This window comes from Dendrobates tinctorius, unplaced genomic scaffold, assembly GCF_039654945.1.
Source record: "Dendrobates tinctorius isolate UK_male_01 unplaced genomic scaffold, ASM3965494v1 ptg000022l, whole genome shotgun sequence".
NCBI lineage: Eukaryota > Metazoa > Chordata > Amphibia > Anura > Dendrobatidae > Dendrobates > Dendrobates tinctorius.
Genome location: NW_027361690.1, coordinates 41,881,124 through 41,900,584, shown reverse-complemented (window position 1 = coordinate 41,900,584; position 19,461 = coordinate 41,881,124). Strand labels below are relative to the sequence as shown.

Below are 19,461 nucleotides of genomic sequence, written 5' to 3'. Positions count from 1 at the left end.
GCCACAGGTCACATTAATGTGCCAGCCTGAATGAGCTGCACTATCTGAGCAACATCTGTGGGTTGTAGACACCTCCTTATGCTACTGTACAGTACCTTTAGGGGTGAGAGCAATGACAAAATGCAAAGTGACCAACACAACAGCTAAAAAGAATGAGAACAGAGAAATGATCTATGGTCACCCCTGCAGAACCACACCTTTATAGGGGCTGTCTTGCTAATTGCATACCGTTTCTACCTGTTGTCTGTACCATTTGCACAACAGCAGGAGAAATCGAATCACAATCAGTGTTGCTTCAAAACTGGACTGGCTGATTTCACAGAAGTGTGATTTCCTTGGAGTTACACTGTGTTGTCTAAGTGTTCCCTATATTTTTTGAGCAGTGTGTATATTTATGTGTGTGTATATGTGTGTATGTGTGTATGTGTATATATATATATATATATATATATATATATATATATATATATATATATATATATATATATATATATTACACACAAATTCTTAAAGAGAAAAGAGATTTTCCCAATCATTAAAATCTAGTTATGATTGGCCTGTTATGTACATTTGGGATGGTGATAGACATACTACATAATGGCAGAACATCGTTGTTTCATACATTGTAATAACTTTTTCTGGTGCGATTTGTCTCTAGGTTGTGCTTTCTCATCAGACCACGTGTCAAACATGTGAAGCATATTACCAGTAAGTAAATTTCCTTCTTCTTCCAGCAGATGGATGTTCATATTGCAGTCGCCGCCTCTTTTTTTTTTTTTTTTTTTAACTAAACACTTGACTTTTCTTCCAAGTAATAATGTGACTGAAAAGGTTGCGCTGTGAAATATGGCACTAGAAGACTGAAGGTTTGGAACATTTGTGGCTTGGAAATACAGCACCGTATTCACACAGGAAGATGACATAGATTGTCACAGAGCTGTTCAGTAGATATTAGACACTGTCTACAAATCAGTATAACACTAGTCTCATTATGTATATGTTTAACCCCTTTCCTACAATGGACGTAATATTCGTCCATGTGACCTGGGACCTAAGTCCCATAGACGGAATATTACGTCATAGCGTTCAGCGGCGCCCACGTGGTGAGCGCCGCTGATCGCGGCCGGGTGTCAGCTGATTATCACAGCTGACACCCGGCACAATGTTGTCAGGGGCGGTCACGGACGGCAATGTGCAGCGCTGCTGCAGGGAGCTCCATCCCTGCAGGTCCCTGAATCCAAGATGGCGACAGGGAGCTGACTTCCTCAGTGCCTGCAAAGCGCAGGCATGAGGAAGTCTGCGTCTATGCCTGTGACAGATCGCTGATCTGTCACAGTGATCTGTGATGCGACAGATCAGCGATCTGTCACAGGACAGTGATGTCCCCCCTGGGACAACCTAATAAAGTTTAAAAAAAAAAAAAAAAAGTGTAAAAATAATTTAAAAAAAAAATCGCTAAATAAATTAAAGAAAAAAAAAAAAATTCCCTAATTCATTTTTTGGAAATAAAAAAAAAACCCAAAACAATAAAAGTACACATATTTGGTATCGCTGCGTCCGTAACGACCTGCCTTATAAAACTGTCCCATTAGTTAACCCCTTTAGCAAACCCCTTAAAAAATAAAAAACGAAGCAAAAAATGATTTATTATCATACCGCCGAACAAAAAGTGCAACAACACACGATCAAAAAGACGCATATAAATATCCATGGTACCGCTGAAAACGTCATCTTGTCCCGCAAAAAACGAGCCGCCATACAGCGTCATCAGCGAAAAAATAAAAAAAAGTTATAGCTCGCAGAATAAAGCGATGCAAAAATAATTATTTTTTATATAAAATTGTTTTCATTGCATAAAAGCGATAAAACCTAAAAAAAAAAAACCTAAATGAGGTATCGCTGTAACCGTACTGACCCGAAGAATAAAACAGCTTTATCAATTTTACCGCACGCAGAACGGTGTAAACGCACCCCCCAAAAGAAATTCATGAAACACTGGTTTTTGTTCATTCTGTGTTCCAACAATCGGAATAAAAAGCGATCAAAAGATGTCACATGCCCGAAAATGATACCAATAAAAACGTCAACTCGTCCCGCAAAGAATAAGACCTGACATGACTCGGTGGGTCAAAATATGGAAAAATTATAGCTCTCAATATGTGGTGATGCAAAAACTATTTTTGCAATAAAAAGCGTCTTTTAGCGTGTGACCGCTGCCAAATATAAAAACCGCCATAAATAGTAAATCAAACCCCCCGTTATCACCCCCTTAGTTAGGGAAAAATAAAATTAAAAAAAGTATTTCCATTTTCCCATTAGGGCTAGGGTTGGGGCTAGGACTAGGGCTGAGATTAGGGTTAGGGGTGTGTTGGGGTTAGGGTTGGAGTTAGAATTGGGGGGTTTCCACTGTTTGGGCACATCAGGTGCTCTCCAAACGCAACATGGCATCTGATCTCAATTCCAGCCAATTCTGCGTTGAAAAAGTCAAACGGTGCTCCTTCCCTTCCAAGCTCTGCCATGCGCCCAAACAGTGGTTTACCCCCACATATGGGGTATCAGCCTACTCAGGACAAATTGCAAAACAACTTTAGGGGTCCACTTTCTCCTGTTGCCCTTAGGAAAATAAAAAATTGGGGGCAAAAATATCATTTTGTGGAAAAAAATGACTTTTTTTATTTTCACGCCCAGGCGTTATAAACTTCTGTGAAGCACTTGGGGGTTCAATGTGCTCACGACACATCTAGATAAGTTCCTTAGGGGGTCTAGTTTCGAAAATGGTGTCATTTGTGGGGGGATTTCCACTGTTTAGGTACATCAGGGGCTCTCCAAAGGCAACATGACACCCGCAGACCATTGCATCAAAGTCTGCATTCCAAAACGTCACTACTTCCCTTCCGAGCCCCGACGTGTGCCCATACAGTAGTTTTCTCCCACATATGAGGTATCAGTGTACTCAGGACAAATTGGACAACAACTTTTGGGGTACAATTTCTCCTGGTACCCTTGGGAAAATAAAAAAAATTGGTGACTAAATGATCATGTTTGTGGAAAAAATACGACTTTTTTATTTTCCCGCCCGGGCATTATAAACTTCTGTGAAGCACTGGGGGGTTCAAAGTGCTCACCACACATCTAGATAAGTTCCTTGGGGTCTAGTTTCCAAAATGGTGTCATTTGTGGGGGGTTTCCGCTGTTTTGGTACATCAGGGGCTTTCCAAACGCGACATGGTGTCCGATCTCAATTCCAGCCAAAAACGTCAAATGGCGCTGCTTCCCTTCCGAGCTCTGCCATGCGCCCAAATAGTTGTTTACACCCACATATGGGGTATCAGCATACTCAGGACAAATTGCACAATAACTTTTAGGGTCCTGTTAGCCTTGGAAAAATAAGAATTGAGGGTGAAAAGATCATTTTTGTGGAAAAATATGATTTTTTAATTGTACGGCTGTACGTTATAAACTTCTGTGAAGCCCTTGAGGGTTCAAAGTTCTCACCACACATCTAGATAAGTTCCTTGGGGGGTCTAGTTTCCAAAATGGGGTCACTTGTGGGGGGTTTCCACTGTTTAGGTACATCAGGGGCTTTCCAAACGTGACATGGTGTCCGATCTGAATTCCAGCCAATTTTGCATTGAAAAAGTCAAACGGCGCTCCTTCCCTTCTGAGCTCTGCCATGCACCGAAACAGTGGGTCCCCCCCACATATCAGGTATCAGCATACTCAGGACAAACTGCACAATAGCTTTTGCAGACCAATTTCTCCTGTTACCCTTGGTAAAATAAAAAAAATTGAACCTGAAGTATTTTTTTTTTTGTGAAAAAAAGTAAAATGTTCATTTTTTTTTTTTTTTAAATATTCAAAAAATTCCTGTGAAGCACCTGAAGGGTTAATAAACTTCTTGAATGTGGTTTTGAGCACTTTAAGGGGTGCAGTTTTTAGAATGGTGTCACTTTTGGGTATTTTCTATCATATAGACCCCTCAAAATGACTTCAAATGTGATGTGGTCTGTAAAAATAAAATGGTGTTGTTAAAATGAGAAATCGCTGGTCAACTTTCAACCCTTATAAATTCCTAACAAAAAACAATTTTGGTTCCAAAATTGTGCTGATGTAAAGTAAATATGTGGGAAATGTTGCTTATTAAGTTTTTTGTGTGCCACATCTCTGTGATTTAAGGGCATAAAAATTCAAAATTGGAAAATTGCGAAATTTTCAAAACTTTCGCCAAATTTCAGTTTTTTTCACAAATAAACACAAGTTATTTGAATGAAATTTTACCACTAACAAGAAGTACAGTATGTCACGAGAAAACTGTCAGAATCACCGGGATCCATGAAAGCGTTTCAGAGGTATTACCTCATAAAGAGACAGTGGTCAGAATTGTAAAAATTGGCACGGGAGTTAACGTGCAAACCACCCTTGGTAGTGAAGGGGTTAAAGGGAATCTGTCAGTAGGATCAACCCTCCTGAGCCGTCCATATGAGCATGTAGGTCATAGGAAGCTGAATAAAATGATCTTTTGATATTCGTGATCCAATGTCTTATTCCATCTTGGATCCGGAGACCTGCAGGGAAAGAGCCCCCCGCAGTAGCGCTGCACATTGCGCTGCTGTGGGGGTCGCAGGGAAGCACAGAGGGAGCGCCCTCCCTGCCGATGCTTCCTTTAATCCCCGGTACACCGCGATCATGTTTGATTGTGGTGTGCCAGGGGTTAACGTGTCGGGGGCGGTCCGTGACGGGTGTCAGCTGTGATAATCAGCTGACACCCGGCTGCGATCAGCGGCGCTCACCACGTGAGCGCCGCTGATCGCATTAGACGTACTATTCCGTCCTTGGGACTTAGGTCCCAGGTCACATGGACGGAATAGTACGTCCAATGTAGGAAAGGGGTTAAAGTGGCAATACAAGGTATGATCAGGATCGGTGTTAAGCCTCTTTCACACATCCTGGTATTTCCAATAATGGAAAAACCAGTACTGGTGATATCCAGGTTTGTGTGTAACATCCCTGTGGCATCCTTGTGCCGTCAGTTTGCACCATCAGTGTGATATGTACCGGTATCTGGGAAAAGCCATACAGTTAGCACTGTTCCCAGGTTCTAAATCCAGCTCTCATCATTGTCGCCTGGTCTTCCTGTTATCAGCGAGACCAGGCGACACTGATTACGGTTGTAGTCTGTACACGATTCCTGGGAATAACGTGAGCTACAACCGTCATCATTGTAGCCTGGTCTTCTTTTGACCAGGCGACGCTGATGAGTGTTGGAGTTAGCACCCACTGTCTTTGTATCGCACGTATTAAATAAATTGAAAAAAAAAAAGCGGCGTGGGGTTCCCTTTAATTTTTTTAACCAGCTGAGGGAAAGCAGACTGCTGGGGGATGGTGTTAATATTCTGGGAAGGGGCCAATAGCCATAACTGTTCCCAGCCTAATAACAGCTCACCACTTTTTTTTTCGCCTTTATTAGTTAGTAAAAAGGGGGACCTTAAAAACATTACGTGTGATCCATTTTAATAACTGGCAAAGGCTAAACAGACTGCTGAGGCTGATATTAATAGGCTAGCAAGGGGCCATGGATATTGATGGGCTGGGAGCCTTTATGGCTATTGGCCCCTTCTCAGAATACTAACACCAGTCCCCAGCTATTGGAGTTGCCAAAGCTGGTTCGGAAAATTAAGGGGGACACTACTCCGTTTTTTTAATTTACTTAATATGAGCTATGGTGATACCAATGGAGACAGACCTGAATATAAAAGAATCACATTAAGGATGCAAAGGGTAATTTGAAAATTAAAACACCTTTATTAAAGACATTGGTGAAGTGGTGGCACAACTAAGAGGAGTGCCTGCACATACAAACAGCAACAAACCATGGGGGGCATACATAATAGTAATATATACAAGATATTGCACCAAAAGAAAATTAAATACTGAAGGATGAATAATACAAATAGATATATCGGTGTCCAAGAGGACACACCTGACCATAAATAGGACAATATCATAGTTCTAAAGTGCATAAAGTATATAGTATATCCAAAAGAGGTCAGAGTGGATGACGAATGTCATCCGTGAGTCATCAGTATGCATATTTGCGGGACATATGCTGGTAAAAAAATGGACAGGGCAACATGTTTTGCCCAAGGAGACACTGCCCGTGGAAACACATTGAAATGTGCGCATCACCATACATTTGAATGGGACTACGTGTGTAAGTGTCTCCGTTACGCGTGAAAACTGTCCCCACACCTACCGGAGACACTGACATATGAAGGAGGCCTTATCTGTATGGGGATGTGGTGACTTATAGAAATGCCCCATGTGACACTGGGGAATCTGACAAATCTCTTAGTCAGTCATTAATAAATGTCTCTTCAAAATGACCTGATATGTAAGATCCCCTCCTGATTATATAGGCTACTAACGCCCATAAAGTCAAAGAGAGTAAGTGGGCTTACCAGAGATACCTGCTGACATATAGACATAAAACACGTACCTAAAATGCCTAATTTCTCCTCTTTAGATCTCGTAAAGGCAGACAAGAAAGCGGGTGTAAGCCGGAAGTACAAGATAATTTTTAGTCCTCAGCGGGTAAGCGCTGTCCGTGCTTCTCCGGTCTCTGAATTCATATCCTGTAATCATTGGAATTGAAGTGCCAAATATTTTTTTTACTGTTTTCTTAGTTTTACACATGTGATATGATTTTGGAGCAGGAAGGTGTTTATGGAGGTAAGTTGGAGCTGCAGATCATGATAATCTGAATTTATCTTGTTTCTTGTAGAGGGATAATTTACATTAATACTAACCCCTTCCCAAACGGGTGATTTTCCGTTTTTGCACTTTTATCCCCCTCCCACCCACATACATTTTTTGTAAATATTATTTCAGAGTCGATATCGCCATGTGAGGGCTTGTTATTTTGTGGGATGAGTTGTATGTTTGAAAAACATCATCCATTTTATTATGTGATGTACTGGAAATAAAATTCCAAGTCCTGCGAAAAAGAGTACAATTTTTGATTTTTTGGGGCGTTTTTATTTACCGAGTTCATTATAAGGTGAAATGAGCTGGCGCTATGATTCATCAAGTCTGGACAATTACAGCGATACCAAACATGAAATTTTTTTTTTTTTTTTTAATTGGTGAAAAAACATTTTTGTAAATGAAAATTTAGTTTTTTTATCCATTTTCTGAGATCCATAACATGAGCTGACTTTCACAGGAGTACCGTCATGGCAGGCACACGGGTCTTCAGCAGACCTCCAACTGTCATGGCAGCACATCTAGCCCCGCCATCACGTTGCGTGCACTGATGGGCGATTGTAACAGAGCATCCCCTTTGACATTTAACAGGTTAGCAGCAATGGGAGGAGATCAGCTCCACATGTATCTTTTTCAGGCAGATGATGCCTGAATAATACAGCCATCACCTGTCAGCAAAAATTCAGGCTCTCATCAGAGTTGAGTAGCCGGCATATGGTGTAACTGTATATGATATGTCGGTGAGGGGTTAACATATAACAACTATGTAGTGTTATAACGCAGTATAAACTGTATGAGAACTTGCCTCTATGAAAATGAGAAAGCTAAACTGGAATAACCTGACAAAAATCCTGTTTGTTTTTTTTTTCACAGATGTAACCAGTGATGAATGGCATTTTTATCTTCTCCCCTTGGATGATGATATCATCAGTATGGAGCTACCAGAATTTTATCGGGACTATTTTCTTGTGAGTATTACAGTGCTATTGCCTCTTCAGAGAGGAAGAGGACCTGAACTCCAGTGTCACTTATTGGAAGTTGCAATCCTAAAAGTTAGTGTTGGCCCTTTAACAAGTTTTGCCACATGACTTAGAGCTTCTGGTTTGGCTTTTATCCTATTTGGAGAAACGTATTTCGGAGTGTTGCCCCTCGTCAGTTACTAGAGGAGCATTGCATAGCCTATAAGTCTCCTTACACCTGCATGTCACTCTCCACAAGAAGACACGTTACCTCTCAGATCCCAGGCAGAGGCTTCTCATACAGTAAAATCAGATCTCTTGCGCTAAGGAGGGGCACATAACCTGAAATATTTGTCTGCAATAATGTTGTTAGTTTGGCTTTTTTCCTAAATCTTCTGATAACGCTCTTTAAAGGGTCAATATTGACCTTTAGGATTGCTGCTTCCAGTAGGTGGCACTAGTGTTCAAGTCCTCTTGTTCTCACAAGAGACAGTTTTCATTTTTATTTTCCCAGATGAGCATGGCATGGCCTATAAGTCTCCTTACACCTTCATGTAAGGCATGTCACTACCAACAAGGAGAGCAATACAGTGCTGGCACATATGAAATCACCACAATGTCTGTCATAAATCGATAGCATCATGTGTAGATAGATTTTCCTAACATCATTATTCAGAAAACGCACACATTTTTCAATCACACTTGGTTAGCATATTCCTGCTAGCCTGTGAAGTATGGAGGAATTACGAGAAAGTTCATGGGGACCTGCTTGACTTTCTACCTTTTTGGGCTCCCTCTATAACCAGGGATGCACAATCTTTTTTAGTACAAATCCCATATTGCCCAAGTAAACCACTACCTATGAAATATAAAGGGGTATTACCATCTGAGTTATTTATGGCTTATCAAGAGTATATATCTGATAGATGGGAGTCATTGGGACCTGTCAGCAGAACGGAGTTGTTTTTCTACCCATTTCAGCTCTCCAAAGTAATTTACATCCTGCATGTGACTGTTTCTAATGTATATTGCGGAAATTGCCGAAACAACTTGGCATTTCTCAACTCTCATAAACTGCACTGGAGAAAGCCGCAACCTTCCACTTTACTACTTTATGAGGAGCTAAACAGGGGTCAAGAGATCCTATTCTCTCTCGATGTCCACACAGTAGACCATTAATACTTCATACTACATCCTTGCTCCCACACTGGACATGTGAGCAGCCACCAGACAACCATGTCTGTGCCCAGATGGTTGAGGACCACATAGAATCATCATGTTTTCCCCATACAACAAGGTGTGCACTCTGGTCTATACTTATACCTAACATCTTAACTGTCTGTAAATCTTTGTGCCTAAAAGTGTTCTTAAAAACCCTTGCTTTAGTAATCCTAATGGTCTTTGTTTCATAGAGTGATGACGCTACCTTCTTCTGACCGCTGCAGCAAATTGCTGGCCTCAGTACTAATGGTATCTCTGGCTTCAGGTGAACACGGAGGCCAGTGATTGACCGCAGTGGACACCTGAAGGTAGTCAGAACGTCATCACTGCAGAAGAACTTACAGGACAATCAAAGAGGCGAGGAATTTTACAGGTGAGCTAGAACTATTTAACCCCTTCACGACCCATGACGCCTACGTAGGCGTCATGAAAAGTCGTGCCTAAACGACCCATGACTCCCCCGTAGGCGTGATGGTATAAATAACTATAGTTAATCCCAGGGGGCGTAGCTTAGCCCCCATGTGCCTACGATCTCTCTGATTGTCGGCTTCACTTTTAACAGCCAATCAGAGCGATTTGTAATATTTCACCAATGAAATTTGGTGAAATATTACAATCCAGCCATGGCCGATGCTGCAATAGCATCGGACATGGCTGGACACCAACACCCGACCCCCCCCCCCCCCACTACCGACTGGCAGGGGCCGTCATCCTTTGCCCCCCCCCCCCCTGTACCTCCGATGTCCTCCTGTGGCTCTCAGTGTTCCGCCGTCCGGATCATGTTCGCCGCCATCTTGGAAAATGGCCGGCGCATGCGCAGTGCGCCTGCCATTGTCCAAGATGGCGTCGCCCAGAATTTGCCGGCTGCCCATTCATATTTCATTTTGATCACTGTGATAAACTCACAGTGATCAAAATGAAAAAAAAAGTAAATACACCCCCCGTTTATCACCCCCATAGCCAGGTACAAATAATAAAATAAAAAAAAAAAAAAAAAAAAAAAAATTTTTCCATTTAGGGTTGGAATTAAGGTTAGAGATAGGGTTAGGGCTGGAATTAGGGTTAAGGTTAGGGTAGGTTGGGATTAGGGTTAGGCTTGTGGTTAGGGTTAGAGTTGGGATTAGGTTTAGGGGTGTGTTGGGGTTAGGGTTATGATTAGGGGTGTGTTGGGGTTAGAGTTGGAGTTAGAATTGAGGGGTTTAGGCACATCACGGGGTCTCCGAACGCGACATGGCGCCACGATTTATTCCAGCCAATTTTGCGTTCAAAATGTCAAACAGCGCTCCCTCCATTCCGAGCCCCGACGTGTGCCCAAATTGTGGTTTACCCCCACATATGGGGTATCAGCGTACTCAGGAAAAATTGCACAACAACTTTGGGGGTCTAATTTCTCCTGTTACCCTTGGGAAAATAAAATATTGGGGGCTAAAAAAAATGATTTTTGTGAAAAAAAAATTTTTTTTTATTTTTACGGCTCTGCGTTATAAACTTCTGTGAAGCACTTGGGGGGGTTCAAAGTGCTCACCACACATCTAGATAAGTTCCTTGGGTGGTCTAGTTTCCAAAATGGGGTCACTTGTGGGGGGTTTCCACTGTTTAGGCACATCAGAGGCTCTGCAAACGTAACATGACACCCGCAGACCATTCCATCAAGTCGGTATTTCAAAACGTCACTACTTCCCTTCCGACCCCCGACGTGTGCTGAAACAGTGGTGCCCCCCCTCCCCACATATGGGGTACCAGCATACCCAGGACAAACTGATCAACAACTTTTGGGGTCCAATTTCTTTTGTTACCATTGTGAAAATAAAAAATAGCGGGCTAAAAAATCATTTTTTGAGGGGGAAAAAAATTTATTTTTTTTTTCACGGCTCTGCGTTATACACTTCTGTAAAGCACGTGGGGGTTCAAAGTGCTCACTATGCATCTAGATAAGTTCCTTAGGGGGTCTAGTTTCCAAAATGGGGTCATTTGTGGGGGAGCTCCAAAGTGTAGGCAGACAGGGCCTCTCCAAACACGACATGGTGTCTGCTAATGATTGGAGCTAATTTTCCATTCAAAAAGTCAAACGGCGCTCCTTCCCTTCTGAGCCCTGCCGTGCGCCCAGACAGTGGTTCCCCCCCATATATGGGATACCAGCGTACTCAGGACAAACCGACCAACAACTTTAGGGGTCCAATTTATCCTGTTACCCTTGTGAAAATAAAAAATAGCGGGCTAAAATATAATTTTTGAGGAAAAAAAATGATTTTTTATTTTCACGGCTCTGCGTTTATAAACTTCTGTGAAGCACTTGGGGTTTCAAAGTGCTCACTCCACATCTAGATAAGCTCCTTGGGGGGTCTAGTTTCCAAAATGGGGTCACTTGTGGGGGAGCTCCAATGTTTAGGTACACAGGGGCTCTCCAAACACGAGATGGTGTCCGCTAACATTTGAAGTTAATTTTCCATTCAAAAAGTCAAATGGTGCTCCTTCCCTTCCAAGCCCTGCCGTGCGCCCAAACAGTGGTTTATAGCAACATATGAGGTATCGGTGTACTCAGGGGAAATTGCCCAACAAATTTTAGGGTCCACTTTATCCTGTTACCCATGTGAAAATGAAAAAATTGATGCTAAAAGAAAATTTTTGTTGGAAAAATTAAAATGTCCATTTTTTCCTTCAACATTGCTTTAGTTGCTGTGAAGCACCTGAAGGGTTAATAATCTTCTTGAATGTAGTTTTGAGTAGCTTGAGGGGAGCAGTTTTTAGAATGGTGTCACTTTTGGGTATTTTCTGCCATATAGACCCCTCAAAGTGACTTCAAATGTGAGGTTGTCCCTAAAAAAAATGGTTTTGTAAATTTTGTTGTAAAAATGATTCCAAAATTGTGCTGATGTAAAGTAGACATATGGGAAATGTTATTTATTAACTATTTTGTGTCATATAACCAGGGCTGTGGAGTCGGAGTCGTGGAGTCGGAGTCGGTGCTCATTTTGGTGGAGTCGGAGTCGGTATAAAATGGACCGACTCCGACTCCTAAAATATATAATAAATTGGGTACAGTAATTCAATGCAGGATGTGCTGAATATTTTTTCATAGGAGTTTGGGAAAGTTATGAAATGTCCTATAAATGGCTGTTATATTCCTGATCTAAGGCTACATTCACACACAGCGTTTTTCCTGTGTTTTTTGAGGATACGTTTTTCAGCTGCAAAAGTTGATCATCTTTTTAAAAAACTGCATCACCTGAAAGGTTTTTGAGCTCATAGATAATGTTCTCAATAGCAAAAGCAGATTAGAAATCTGCTCTATCCATTTATCCATATCTGTCTATCCATATCGTATCTGTACCAAAAAGAATGAAAACCGGGTAGTACACCAATATATATTCTGTTCTATCTAAATATCTTGATTATTGGATCATAAAAATGATTAAATGTCTGAGGTTCACATTGTACTACAATAAATTTTTCACTTAAATATAAGCAATATGTGTGGGAGTCGGAGTCGGTGTAAGGGAAATTGAGGAGTCGGAGTCGCAGGTTTGGCTTACCGACTCCACAGCCCTGCATATAACTCTCTGGTTTAGCGGAATAAAAATTCAAAATGTGAAAATTGCAAAATTTTCGCCAAATTTCCGTTTTTTTTTTACAAATAAATGCAAAAATTATCGACCTAAATTTACCACTAACATGAAGCCCAATATGTCACGTAAAAACAGTCTCAGAATCGCAAGGATCTGTTGAAGCCTTCCTGAGTTATTACCTCATAAAGGGACACTGGTCAGAATTGCCAAAAATGGCCAGGTGATTAAGGTCAAAATAGGCTGGGTCATGAAGGGGTTAATTATTTTAAGTTATTGTTTTTTTTGTCCACTTTTACACATATCTTGGACAACTTTCTGTGATGATACTTTGGTCCAGAACACAAACATCACTGATTTATGTTGCTTCATATCCAATTTTCTATTGAAAAATAGCCTATTAACATTCTTACCATAAACCTCTGCACATGTCAAGGAAGCTACATTTAACTTTTGGTATAATAGTTTGTGCGGTTCTCAGTTCTGCCAATCTTGGCCATTGTGGGTGATTTCTAAGAGCCTTCGCTGTGTCATTAGTTACTTGCTGTGTAACATCTCTGATGGAACATAAAGTGATGAGGGAGTTTATATCTTTAAGGAAGGAGACCAACGGTGGATTGGAACTGTGGTCAAGGCTCTTCATCTGCTGAATTCTATCTTTGGACCAATGTCAAAGGTCTATGGGATAGGAAGGAGTGCTAAGGTAAAAACTTTACTATAGTATTGTGCTATATATATATAATATTGTGAGGTAGCGCTGTCATTCAAATAGGGGATACTCGCTCAGCAGCCACAAAATCAGATTCGGCACAGGTTTTCTATAAACTCAAAACACAGTCCATGCGGTTTATTCCACCTTCATAAACCCATAGAAGCAACATAAACAGCATTATAGCATAGCGTCCATTGTAGCTTCACTCTGGTTATGCCTGTGGTCACACAGGTTACTCAATGTCCATACTCAGGCTCTTCAGCCTCATCATTATCTCACCCATGTCAGGGTTTCCTCATGGCTGTTGCTCCCCGCTGCAGACATCCACGCTCTCCTCTGGGACTCTCAGACGCTGGCAGCCATTACACCCAGCCACACACAGGCTGTTAGCCAGGAGACAACTCTCCTCACAGGACCTTCCACTCTAGACCAACCAGGTCCCTGCATTCACTACATGTGACCTACCCTGGCCACATTATATGGTCCATAGCCACGCCCACCGGGGTCACATGACTATGACCTCATCACAGGTCCTTCACAAACTCACAGTCTTTTACATTAGGGTTCTTAAACACACCCCCTGGGTGAGTTTGTAGGTAACCAGGCCCACGCCCATCTCTCTAGTTACCTGGAGACTTCTCCCTTACACCTTGAAACAACACCTCAGCATTATCATTGCTGATCAATACACATACATAAGTCTCCATCTTCAAAGCCACCCACTTTGAGATACATAATGGCCATTCAGTATTCTGCCATTCATCCTTTCTCCTGGGACATCCACACAGTGCCCCCTAGTGGACACAGTGGTTACTACGCCACTAATATAAATATATATATATATATATATATATATATATATATATATATACACACACACACACACACACACACACTTAGGTCCATATGTATTTGGACAGAGACAACATTTTTCTAATTTTGGTTCTAGACATTACCACAATGAATTTTAAACAAAGCAATTCAGATGCAGTTGAAGTTCAGACTTTCAGCTTTCATTTGAGGGTATCCACATTAGAATTGGATGAAGGGTTTAGGAGTTTCAGCTCCTTAACATGTGCCACCCTGTTTTTAAAGGGACCAAAAGTAATTGAACAATTGACTCCAAGGCTATTTCATGGACAGGTGTGGGCAATCCCTTCGTTATGTCATTCTCAAGCAGATAAAAGGCCTGGAGTTGATTTGTGGTGCTTGCATTTGGAAGGTTTTGATGTGAAGGAAACATGAAACTATGAAGTTGTAGATTCACTCTGAAGGCATCGAAACTATAAACACATGTGGAATTATATAATTAACAAAAAAGTGTGACACAACTGAAAATATGTCTTATATTCTAGGTTCTTCAAAGTAGCCACCTTTTGCTTTGATTACTGCTTTGCACACTCTTGGCATTCTCTTGATGAGCTTCAAGAGGTAGTCACCAGAAATGGTTTTCACTTCACAGGTGTGCCCTGTCAGGTTTAATAAGTGTCAATACAAAAAATGGTGGGGGGAACAAGAGGCACAATAGTGCCCTATCACTAGTGACACTTGAAGTATGAGCGGTATAATACAGTTCCACTCACCTATACCAGTTGTGTCACCCACAACTGGCTTGAGAGCATATCACAGAATCAGCTGCTGCAGGACCTCCACCAACCACTCACACGTGGAAAAACCTTCAGAAAGTTGTGGGAAGCAGGGTGTGTTGCAGTCCGAGCTGCCGAGATTGACAAATCACCTGGGAAACAAGATGTTGTAGCAGTGTACTCCTTTATTTCCTCCTACGCGTTTCGGCGCCCTTCCTGGCACCTTCCTCAGGGATATCTCTGCTTCCCACAACTTTCTGAAGGTTTAATAAGTGGGATTTCTTACCTTAGGCTATGTGCCCACACTAGCGTTTTTAAACGCTCAGGAAAAGGATCCCCTTCCCAGAAAACGCGCGTCTTTTGCGCGATTTTTGACGCGTTTTTTGACACACGATTTCTGGGATCATTGGGGATGGCTAAAAACGCTCAGCAATGCGGGAATTAATGGGCATGCTGCGTTTTTAGCCGCTAAGCGATTCCTGAGCGGTTAAAAACGCATGCATTGGCACAAAAAGCCAAAAACGCATGCTAATTAATTTGATGCATCTTTTAAGCGTTTCTGCAGCGTCTGAGCTGGCACAAACGCTGCGGAAACGCTTAACAAAACGCATCGTGGGCACACAGCCTTATAAATGGAGTTGGGACCATCAGTTGTGTTGTGCAGAAGTCTGGTGGATACACAGCTGATAGTCCTACTGAACAGACTGTTAGAATTTGTATTATAGCAAGAAAAAAAGCAGCTAAGTAAAGAAAAACGAGTGGCCATCATTACTTTAAGAAATGAAGGTCAGTCAGTCCGAAAAATTGGGAAAACTTTGAAAGTCCCCAAGTGCAGTGGCAAAAACCATCAAGCGCTAAAAAGAAACTGTTTCACACTTTTTTGTTAATTATATAATTCCACATGTGTTAATTCATAGTTTTGATGCCTTCAGAGTGAATCTACAATTTTCATAGTCATGAAAATAAAGAAAACTCTTTGAATGAGAAGGTGTCTCCAACAGCTGCAGGAACCTTTCCTTGCAACCAGAAAAAATGTAAAACCTGTCCATTTATAATGACCACGGACAAGATAAAGATCCCCAACTCACATCAGGACTACAAGATCGCAGGTACTTTCACCTGCACTACATCTAATGTGGTGTACTTAATTATTTGTACTAAATGTCCAACTGGGGGTCTGTATGTGGGGGAGACAGGGCAAAAACTGAGAACAAGGATGAATTCTCATCGCCACACAATAAGAGAAAAAAGAATGGATCTACCTGTGGCAAAACATTTCTGTATCCCTGATCACAGCAGCGTGGATATGAAATTACTGGTATTGAAAGGTAACTTCAAGTCTCAGAGAGAGAGACGAGTCTGGGAGTACAAATTTATGACGAACTTTGACACTCTCAGTGCTGGAATGAATGTGTCGCATGGATTTATGTCTTTTTACATCAATTAAGGAATTTCCTTTTAAAACCGTGTGGGGGCATCACAACACAGAACTAGACCCCAATCGGAGGACCATAAAACATCCGGACTCCTTATCTATGAACTGGTCCAATGTTTTTATTTATGTTTCTCCCTCTCCCATATTGATAGTTCTGCTTCACGTCACTTGTCTTATCTATTGCATTTTTTTCTAGGCTGTATTGTGCATAAATATGTGACTTCAGATTTTGTATTAGCCTAGCCTGATGAAGAGACCTGAGTAGACTCGAAAGCTTGCAAGGTGTTACCATCTTTTCAGTTAGCCATTAAAAGGTATCAACCACTGAGGACACTCAATCCTGAATATTTTTGAAATTTCATTGAATCAATTCTTCCCTCTACCCCTGAAATATTTCCCATGCTATTGGCTGCAACACCCCCCCCCCCCAGCTTGATTTATCCACCCCTATGCTTATTGGTTGGTAAGATGTTCTTTTCCTGAAATTCTGTGCCCTTTTTTCTCCACACATACCTTTTGATCATTGTGTCCAAAGAGTTCTATTTTAACCTCATCAGTCTACAGGACTTGCTTCCAAAATGCATCACGCTTGTGTAGATGTTCTTTTGCCTACTTGTAACAGTGAATGTTATGGTGAGAATGCAGGAGAGGTTTTCTTATGATGACTCTCCATTAAGGCCATATTTGTTCAGGTGTCTCTGAACAGTAGAGCAATTTACTACAACTCCAGAGTCTGTTAAATCTTTCTGAAGGTATTTTGCAGTCTTATAGCCTTCTCCTGCTTTGTGGGCCTCCACCATTTTCATTTTCAGAGTGCTAGACAGCTGCTTAGAAGTACTCATGGCTGCTGTTTTGTTGGTAGAAGGTTAGAGATGGCTGGATTTTTTTTAAAGCTGGAAAATTTGCATCACCTGGCCTTTCCTAACAATGATAGTGAACAAGCCATAACCCAAACAGGCTAATTAAGGTCTGAAACATTCATCAAAGTTATCTGAGTACACAAATCTCCAAGGGTGCCCAAACTTTTGCGTTGGCTCATATCCTTTTTCTAATTTTTAAAATGTAAAAAAATATATATTTTTTGTCTAAAATACAACAGAAATGTTTACTTTTAGGCCTTTTAGAGATCATTTCAATTTGCTTAACTGTTCACAATAACAGAAAATTTTGACCATGCCACTGTATATAGTTACCTAGGTTGAAAAAAATACCTTTCTCCATCAATTATGCATTTTTTGTCTTTAAATTATCTATATCCCACAATGTTATGTACTGAGGAAATCATCCAGCCCTTTTTTAAAGTCTGATATAGTGGCTAACATTACTACTTATTGCAGTATGGCATTCCACAGTCTGACTGCTCTAACTGTAAAGAACCCTTTCCTATTTAGCTGCCGGAATCGCCTTTCTTCCACCCGTAATGAGTGCCCCCTAGTCCTTAGTATGGTCTTTAGTATATGTTTCTTATAATGGTGACCATGTTCTTCAAAAGCAGACATCTGACTTACCTGTATTGGTATACATACATTTTTTACAGATGGCATATGAAATGTGGAAAGACCTCCTTGAAGATGAAGAGAATATTCAAAAGGAGAGAAAACCGGATCTTGGACTTGTCTTCATGATTGACCGAGGTTAGGATTATTTTTGGGTATTGTGGTGTAGTGACCACTGTGTCCCAGGACAGGCATATAAGCATTTCCAGTGTCCTGATAAGAGTAGGATGCTGAATGATGGTAATGTATCTCAAGGTGGGTGGCCTTGAGATGAAGGCTTGGTTATGTGCTGATCAGCAGAGCTGATCTTTCGTGCCAATGTGTTAGGGAGAAGCCTTCAGGTAGCTGGAGAGATTGGCGGCTCTAGCTACCTACAAATCCACCCAGGGGTGTGTCTGAAAACGCCTGTAGTAAAAGGCTATGTGAGTGTGTGAAGGACCGGTGATGAGGTCATAGCCATGTGACATGGTGGGCGTGGCTACGGACCATATAAGGTGGCCAGGGTAGGTCACATGGGTGAATGCTTGGACCCGGTTGATCCAGTGTGGAAGGTCCCGCTGGGAGATGGGGCTTCCTGGCTGCCAGCGTCTGAGAGTTCCCAGAGGAGGGAAAGAACGTCTGCAGTATGGATCAAGCAGCCATGAGGTAAAACCCTGACAGGGTGAGAACAGTGAGGCTAGAAAGCCTGCGTATGGAACATTGCATAGCCTGGGTGACCACAGGCTTAACAGAGGAAAGCTCTGTCATGGACACTATGCTGTTTTCCATTGCTTTGATGGTTTTGATGCGTGAATAAACCGCTTGGACTGTTTTGGTTTTATGGAAAATCTGTGCCTGATGTGATTTATTCGCTGCCAAGCGAGTATCCCCTACTGGAATGACAGCGCTACCTTACAGTATATATTTCAAATCTGCTGAAAAAGTATAGTAGTCCGAGTTTGATGATTCCTTGCTTGAGGGGTCAGTCCTACTAAAGGAGCACTTCAGAAAAAGCTGATAGACTGTCCTGCGTATTGCAGGGCATGAGGGTCGGGTACAGCAGTTTGTGTGGCACTTTTCTTTTATTGCAGCATACATTATTATTTTTTAGCATAAATATGAAGTTAAGAAGCACAGATGGATGCAGAGAAGAAAGCATTTCGTGGTTATGTAGAAGACAAAAAACATACCGTGTTTTGCGTATTATAAGACGCATCCCAAATATTGAGGAGAAAGAAACCCCAAAAAACCTTTTAATAAAATGGTGCCTCTTATAATCTGTGTCTTATTGTTTACCGGGGGCGGTGGGTGCGGTGATGCGGGGTCCTAGGGTCGCTGCTGGAGGAGGCAAGAGTGGAGCGTTGCTGCAGGCCGCAGTTTGGGATGAGGGGATGTTCCCATATGCGCCGCTGCAAGTGAAAATGGCTTTGGGAAAGCCCAGAGCCCCCCCCCCGCATATCCATTACTGCGATGCAGTGACCTCTGGGAAAATGGCCACCGGGGGCAGCGCATACTCAGATTGAGATCTCTGCAACAGAGGCCACCGCATTGCATTAGTGGACGTGCTGGGGGCTCTGGGAAAATCGCTGCCGGGGGCGGCATATGCTCAGATTGAGATCTCGTCTCCCGAGATCTCAGGACGAGAGCTCGTTGCCGAGTTCTCATTCTGAACATGCGCCGCCCTCAGCGGCCATTTTCCCGGAGGCCACCGCATCGCAGTAATGGATATGCGGGGGGCTCTGGGCTCT

General features: G+C 42.0%; 1 protein-coding gene across 3 annotated transcripts in view; it reads left to right on the top strand.

Moving 5' to 3' along the window:
• Nucleotides 1–19,461, top strand: part of VPS33B (VPS33B late endosome and lysosome associated) — a 91,722-nt gene that overhangs the window by 24,228 nt on the left and 48,033 nt on the right. For all 3 annotated transcript variants that reach the window (XM_073568641.1, XM_073568639.1, XM_073568640.1), the window contains exons 5-10: nucleotides 659–708; nucleotides 6,524–6,591; nucleotides 6,684–6,729; nucleotides 7,636–7,730; nucleotides 13,104–13,208; nucleotides 17,776–17,872. In XM_073568641.1, coding sequence (XP_073424742.1) covers nucleotides 659–708; nucleotides 6,524–6,591; nucleotides 6,684–6,729; nucleotides 7,636–7,730; nucleotides 13,104–13,208; nucleotides 17,776–17,872 — 461 coding nt within the window. The remainder of the gene's footprint in view (nucleotides 1–658; nucleotides 709–6,523; nucleotides 6,592–6,683; nucleotides 6,730–7,635; nucleotides 7,731–13,103; nucleotides 13,209–17,775; nucleotides 17,873–19,461) is intronic.